The sequence below is a fragment of the Paramisgurnus dabryanus genome, chromosome 18, assembly GCF_030506205.2.
Source record: "Paramisgurnus dabryanus chromosome 18, PD_genome_1.1, whole genome shotgun sequence".
NCBI lineage: Eukaryota > Metazoa > Chordata > Actinopteri > Cypriniformes > Cobitidae > Paramisgurnus > Paramisgurnus dabryanus.
This window is the reverse complement of record NC_133354.1, coordinates 11,661,474-11,669,699: the sequence shown is the minus strand read 5'-3', so window position 1 is coordinate 11,669,699 and position 8,226 is coordinate 11,661,474. Positions and strand designations below refer to the sequence as shown.

At 41.2% G+C, this 8,226-nt stretch overlaps 1 protein-coding gene across 1 annotated transcript in view; it reads left to right on the top strand.

Moving 5' to 3' along the window:
* The first annotated feature begins 752 nt into the window (after nucleotides 1-752).
* unc5da (unc-5 netrin receptor Da) overlaps nucleotides 753-8,226 on the top strand; it is a 263,938-nt gene continuing 256,464 nt past the window's right edge. Inside the window, exon 1 of the mRNA XM_065244172.2 lies at nucleotides 753-1,292. Within this exon, the coding sequence (XP_065100244.1) occupies nucleotides 1,205-1,292 (88 nt within the window). The 5' untranslated portion in view covers nucleotides 753-1,204. The remainder of the gene's footprint in view (nucleotides 1,293-8,226) is intronic.

The following is an 8,226-nucleotide window of genomic DNA, read 5'->3' as shown; positions in this document are numbered from 1 at the left end:
GCGTCTGAACCGTCACTGCAGTCTAATCTCTGAGAGCTCACAATCCCATTGGGAAATGACTACCAGCCGGTTCAGAAGAGAGGATCAGATGCACTCACATAATTAAATGTCAGCTTTTTGACTTTTTTCTGGCATTAAAAATTGTGGATAAAAGTGTGATCACATCAAATCTGAGCACTCTTAATTAAGACTGTTTATTAAGATATTTAGCAAATGAACAAGGAAATAATGACAAATGACAAGATGTTTTATTACATTTATACAGGCTGTGTTCCTGTAGCTCAGTTGGTAGTATTGTGTTAGCAACGTAAAGGTCGTTGGTTCAAACCTCAGGGAATACATACTGTACGTCTTGGATAAAAGTGTCTGACAAATGCAAAGGACGTGACACATATACTTAAGAGTGGCTGATCGTAAAGTACTTTTCCTTAAACTTTTAGAAATTTTGCTTGAATTTTAATATTTTTGCATTATATTCTCGAAGCATAGCAATAACGAAGTGTGATTACGAGCTACAAAATTAACAGCTTTTTGCCCATTCGTTTATTGAATTGACAATATACTTTCTCTAAATGTTATGATTTATAAATAATTAATATACATATTACCAGGCTATGCGTTATTAATGTTTAAACAAATCCATTATTCTTGCACGCTAATTACACGAGAGAAAATTAAGACACCATCGCTTAAGACACACGGATGCGCAACGCAGCTCCCATCAGTGCCCCTAGGAACCCGCCACGACCTGTGATGAATTCGGTGTAACGCTACCAGATGTTCACATGTCATTCCGAATTTAGAAGAGATCTGACATGCATGCTCATCCCTTCTTCTAGCATCCGCGTATCGTTGAACAGCGGGTTGAAGGACAGCCGCCGCGCTCCCTCCGCCCTCCATCACCCTCCGCTATTGGCCAGCGCGCGCCGGGTTCATTATTTCTGTCTCTCGGATGTGAGAGACTCGCCGCGCTCCCGCTCGCTCGCTCACTCGCACGCACGCACCGACTACGCGCGGAAGAGAGAGATGCCACCGCGTTCCCCCGAATGAGATTCACGCGAAGTCGCGGACAATCGCAGAACTTCGGGTTTATCGCAACGGGAGGGACCTGTTAATAAAACCGAGGAAACCGATGGCACATGCATGAGACCGTCCGAGCGGCTCCCCGGTTTAGTTGGGGACGCAGGCGAGCAGCGCAACGACGATGGGACGCTTTGGGGAGAAGGCACGGTACACTTGCTTTGGCTTTCTCACGGTCCTCGTTCTCCTGCTGCCCAGTGCGATGGCTCGAGGTAAGAGAACTTGAGGTGTAGAATTAATCACATACGATATACTTTTGTCCTGTCTTAGAGAGTTCGTGGACTCCAAAGCTTCCATATGTGTATGGCATATAATTTATCTGTGCTGGGAAAATTGTGTGTTCTGGTTTTCTTAACGCAATAAAGAAGATGCACAGGAGATGAACATAACACTTAATGCACCAATGTTAAAGTAATGCACTTGATTCAGTTCATCCTATATCAAATGTGTCTGGAGGGAACACTGAGCCATTACGCGCTGTTTTTCTCTTTACATGCTACAGAAAAAATGCACAGTGAGCTGAATATTTGCGCCCACTTTATTCTGCAGATGTGTAAAAAACATGAAACATCTAATCTGCGGTCTTCACTGGGCACTTTATGGACAGTTTTGTTTGTCTGCGTGTCCCTATGAATTGGCCTTGTGCGTGACTACACGCGAGATGCCGTGAGATGCGCCGCGCAACAGGCGTGAAAGCGCCTTTCCGTCCTATTCTGCACAATTTCCTATCATTTGTATATGTTGGTGTTAATAAATAATAAGAAATATAACTGCATTTCAAAAATGCGCGCCATTAAATAATTGCAGATGAAATGCGTGTTGTTTCTCAATACTTGCGTACTTACATTGATATCGTAATGTACGTTTAAATCAATATATAAAAAATGTATGCGCATATTTTTAAGATGTCACGTTAAGATCAATGTCACAAGTCTTGGTTTTGTTCATTTTTAGAGGCACTGTTAAAAAGCAGCTATTAACTTATGAGTCACTGATGCTCACTACAGAGGTGTAGTGCGCGGTGAAGACAAGTACTATCATTAAGATGTTCAGTCAACATAGCCAAATTGGATGTTTATAAACAAGTGTCCTACACCTTGTTAATTGCCAGTGCCTTTTTTCCTTTGCACAAACCCAAAGCTCTATTCATTGATGTATCTGCTTGGCTGCTGTGTCTGCAATTTGATGCAAGGCACTTATAAGGAAACCTGATGCTATGCAGTGGGCAATTTGAGGTTGATGGTCTTGTTATCGGCCAAGAGTGCCGTTATTACCTGAGGTACCCCTAAGGGCCACTTTTGAGATCCGCTTTCTGTATCCGTTCATATTGCCTGATGAAGAGGTTGTTGTTAGCTGGTTGCTTTATAGGTTCATTTCTGTAAAAATCTGGAATTTGTCATGCATTAATATGCTGGTGCCACAGGCTTATTTGATATGCGGTCAGACTAGATGAATTAAATACTAAAGTTTAATACACATATTCGAGTCAGCATCCAATTGACTTGTTTAACATGTTTAATAGCTGAGGCATATCTGAATTGCATCCTTTATAATAAACTATTTGCAAGTCCATTAGCAAATGAATACTCTATATTTGATCTTCCTTCTTTTTTTAAACTATATGGAAATCATGTTGAACTGCCCTAACATTCATAATTAATGACTTCTCACCAGAATTAAGAGGATATTATGTAAGGTGTATGTGTGAGACTGCTTTGTTGCTTCATCAAGAGTATTCATTAATATGCAAATGAGGTGGTGTCATTAAAATATCCAATCGTCCGTCACGTTCACTTACACCGCTGCGATATCATCTATTGTCTCACATCCGCAGTTGGAAATGTTCCACACCTGTCAGAGAGAACCTGTTATTGAAAACCATAAACAAAACAAAACTGTTACGGCGGTTGCTACATAGCCCGTGGTCAGACCCTTAATGTCGTTTTCCTTTAATGTATTGTTAGTTTTTTTCATAAAGTTGATGTGAGACACAAAATGAAGCTGTAGCCCTCGGCGGCAGTCAATGGAGATGTAACAGTCCCTGATTCAGTGATACAGGCACATGGTAATAAGTTTGAGTATAGCTTTTGAGGTCTCCAGAGAGCATCTCTCATGCCATGTGTTATGAATAAAAGCAGTGAGTTCAATCTGAACATAAGTAATGTTTAATTTATGTCCAGTACCGCTAGACAGTATGACTGCTTGCAGTATGCTTTTTGACATTGCGCAGATTGCAGTTATAAAGAAAAACCTTTCAAACGGTAGACAGAATTGTTATTTATATTTTGGTTTTGATGTGCATGCATTGTTGTCTGTGTGTGTAGGTGTGTGCGCAGCATGTGACTTGGCAATGTTATATTGATGTGAGTCATAAATATGTACACCAATATAACATCGAGTTCATTGAATATCCTCAAGATACATCCGTTGATGCTGATGCATGGGCACCCTCCATAGGAATCTTGTAACAACATACATTTCCCAGAATGCACCTGTGATATCCCCAGAGAATATTGAGTTGAGCTTGACATGTTGTGAGAGGTTGTCACGAAGCTGGTTGGTGGAGTGTATTTATGAGAGCACGAAGAGGGCCAGGTCTACTTATCCTCGGGGACCAGGAGCATAGCTGGATCAGAAGTTGCTTGTTAGGTTGATGGAATCCTACCGTCATTTGTCATAGCTCTTACATGGAAAGCCAGCTTTATCCCCGAAGAAGACCTAAGGACATGCTGGTTGCGTTTCAACACAAAGATAAGATGCTGTTTGTATCGTACGTGAGAAGCTGTTCGTATCTGCGTTTGTGTGAACAGGTGTAATTTGTTTCAGAGGTTTGGAGTGTAATCCGTATGTGCGCTGGTTGTTGGCAACACCAAACAAAGGTCACATTTGATGTCTCAGGAACTACCTTGGCACTCATAAATTTGTCAGAGAAAGGAAGGATCTGAATAACTCTATGAATTTTTCACCATGCGGAGGTCAGCAGGATGGAGGCTGAATTTTGAGGTTTTGTGTGTTCCGCTGCATCAGTGGGTGGATTTATTTTTCTGTATTTTTGGAAATGTTAATCCGATACTGTGTAATAGGTGCTCATTGACAGCTCTCTTGACCGACTGATAACCCAGATGCCTACATACATAAATGTGGTTCCTGAAACCAGTTGTCAGCATAACTTCCATCTCCATGTTTTGAAGAGCACCTATTATGTTGGTAAAGTAGCATTATTATGTATATTTGGTGTAATACAATGTGTTTGTGTGGTTAATGGTGCAAAAAACACTTTATTTTCCACATACCGTACATTATTTACCAGTGGCGGCCGGTGACTTCTTTTTTCGAGGGCGCTTGATGCGAAGTTCATCACAACATGTATGCAGCCCGTCATGTGTGTGGTTTCTTTTTTCAAAATATGTGTTCTGCACGTCAAGAGATCCTGTCTGCATCACATGTCTTGTCAAAATAAGTGCCTGCTGCAGATGTGTCTAAAGGGTTTATGATTAAAAAGACGCGTTTGCCAGATACTTGCATAATCTCATGCGTTATCAGAGTTTCCTGTTAAGAGAGTGTCTTGTGTGTATTTTGTGAACGTGAGCGTCTCTTTTATCATAAACGGTTTTGACACATGTGCAGCGGGAACTTATTTTGACAAAACACCTGATGCACATGCTTCACATGACGCAACAAACACATATTTTGAAAACGCAAGCAACACACATGACACTCCGAACACTTATTTTGAATTAGCACCCCTCGGATTAGCAGTCACGAGCCGCCACTGTTATTTACACTATTCCCTGCCTCCCTGTAACGCGTTGATTTGGTACAAATGTCATCGTTTTGAAAGCCACACTGTCCTCCGATTGTCCAGCTAACCACTACGTTGTGATTGGCCTGATTTACCTCTGTCGTCAGCTAGAAATGTGACACTCCTTACCATGTTTGGAAGATAAGCATCCATCCAAAAACATTAAAACCTTGTCGCCATTTGTGATCGTAGAAATGACAAACAACAAGCGCTACTCAAACTTGCGTTTGAATCATGGTTTAGTCAGTAGTAAATTCTTTAAACATAAAAACATAGACTAATTACAGGCTGTGAGTCAAAAATGGTGGAATTATGATAATGACCTTCATGTACAAGTCAACAGGCCGAGGAAGTAAACGGTAGTCCAAGAAAAGAGATTTAAGTTGGAAACCATCATTCGTGTCATTACTTTGGGATTTGTATAAGTGTTGGGCGATATGCCCAAATTTGAGATCGTCCTATCGTCAGCCTGTGAGATCGCCGATACACGGTAGTATCGGTGGGCGGGGCAGTAGTTTACTAATTTATTTATTTGTTCAATTTTGACTCATTTGTGACAAGTCACTTTATTGGTGGACAAAAAAAGAAGCTAGGGCAACACCTTGTCAAGGCCGCAACCATTAATCCGAGCGCGCCATAAAATTCCTGCGTGTCAGGGAGCAGGAACAACACACGCTGGTTTTAACCCTCTGCACGCTAACAATCTCTCTATTGCGAGGAAATGTCAGAGCCGGAGCCTATTAGAAGCTCATCTGCGAGGAAGAGTCCGAAGTCTCCGAACCTAGAAGGAGTCCATGCCGCCCGCATTCAGGTCCGCGCCCAAGGCGTCCGCATTAAGTCCAGGTGCGCAATTAAGTCCAGGTGCGTCCAGGTGCAAGTTTCAAGCTCTCTTACACAAAGCGAAGCCCACAAACCCTCTCATGCGAGGAATGATAATAATAATAACCATTGCCAACTATCGTCTTAAAAAAACCCTATTAACGATATGTCTGACGATCATCGATACATGATACTATCGTCTATCGGCACAACGTTAATTTGTACCTTTTGCGTATACTAACACACACTTGCACACCAAAGGAAATGTACAATCGTGAATTGGATAATAGGTGCTCTTTAGGAGCTCCGAAGCTTGTCCGAATTAACTGTTGTGACAGCAATTTGCCTTCAGTGCATTCTGTAATCACTCCTCTCAAATTCCAGTCCAGGTTTTACATTGTTCCCATGCTCCATAACATAAATGTACAAGATAACTACTTTAGTGTCACTCCAAAGTTTATATTTTTGATAAGCAAAATATTGCATCAGGGATTCAAATGCGCAAACTGAGACATAATGTAATTAATTTCTCACTTTTGATTTTTTTTAACTACAGTATTTTAAAGGTAACCGTTGTTAGTTTTTCTTTACAAATCTTTTCTTGTCCCCACTAGTCACACTCACCCCATCTGCTATTAATTTTCACAACAGCTTTACACGTTTGACCGTTGTCTTGCTGATATTTCAACAGTTTTATTTTTCTGTCATTCTATGAAATCTGTTCAATAACAGATTTGTTAAATTCCTGCTGACCTGCAAAAATCAGGCAGTTAACAAGTCAGGTTTGTGATGAAGCGCCATCACAGGGTGAGCGACAATGCCAACACTCCAGATGAATCAAGCGCTCCGCTCCACACTCCTCACACAGCTCACAAACTCCGGATGACAGCCTGATAGCAAATTCACAGTGAAAGCTTAAAACACATCTGTCTAAGAAACACTGACTTGCTGTTTCATTTAGCTGCACAGATTTTGCCGAGCCCTGACAGTATTGGCGCTCGCTCCCCCGGCACGTGCGCTCCCCACGCTTTGTTCCTCCTAAGTGGCCATGTTTTCCGTATCTCCATCTTCATTTGTGTCTTCTCGGAGTGCTTTTGGGAGAGTGCTGAATGAAGAGCCTTGAAGATTGCTGTCCTTCCTCTGCTGACCCTGGGTTTCACCACCTAGCCATAACTCGCACCATTAACCATGAACCCTTGAGAACAAGTGCTTTCCTGTCTCTCCTCCTGCCCTCAGTCTATTTACCTTTTCAGCATGCACACAGACCACTCAAGATGCTCCAGATGTCCTGAACTAGCCTTTATATCCTGAGAGCTCTATCAGTGTAAATATCTATTTTTTTGTGTGAGCTTTGTGTCGAGACCTTCACATTTTGTTTGTGGTGCTTTTATTTTTTTTTCAACTGATAAAAGGTGGAATGTAAAAGAAGAAGATAAGATAAATAAATATAAATTTATATGTGTGAGTGAGCGAAGAGTTCAACTTTAATGGACTTTGCGGGCATTATTTTTCTACTCAACCCTCAGTTTATTTGCTTTTAAGACTTACAGTTACAATGCAAAGATGACAAATTAGAAGTCATTCACGTTCGCATTGTAATGATTTTTTAATGGATAACATGAATCAACCCCTTTGCGGTACTCAAAGAAATGTAAACTAGTTTAATGCATTCTCCCCTCATAACCTAACCGTGACAGATTTCTCCTATTGGCCATTGTATTTGAAAAATGATCAGACATGTCTTCTCGGTGTAAATCAATACTGTTCCCAAATATGAATATTTCATGTATTAATAATCAATTGCAAAAATGACAGAGATGTAAGAGGTTGGCGGTAATAAAATGCAATTTTACCTCAGAACTTGGCTGCGCTGTCATTTAGCAGAGATCTGATTGGGCCGTGGGTGATATCGATCGTAGCGAGCCTGGCAACATGAGCGAGATGGTTGGTGAAGTTGGCTTCATGTGTTGCATGAATGAAACTGTATGTGTGGCGTTTGAAATGAAAAACAAGGCTTTGCTGGAGATGGATCAATGGCTTTTCAGTGCAATCGCTTACAGCAGGTGTACTCATTGGTTTGGTGGTGGTCTAGCCAGCCGTACAGTTCGGCAACAAAGCAAACTTTTCTGGTGAACGGTTACACAAAGGAAATCTTGCAAGATAAGCTTGTTCATAATCCTGGTGAGGAGACCAGCGTGATAGGGATTTGAAACTCAGCATACTGTAACTAGAATATGATGTCCCAGCATGCAATTTGGCATTTAAAACACATCTAATAGCTGCCCAAACCCAGACGCCGAGGACAAATCACCTCGTAATCACTGTTGACTTTGTTTTGATGGAATATCATACACCTCACAAGTTATTTAGCCAAAAACGACATGTAACCAATTTCAGTTTTATTTTGGCTAGAGGTGGGTTATACCGGGTCTGTAGTTAACCTAAGCCCTATTCGGATGGTAATTGTTTCTCACAAGGATATCTCTGAAAATATATTTGCATGCCTCCTCCATGATAAAAATCAT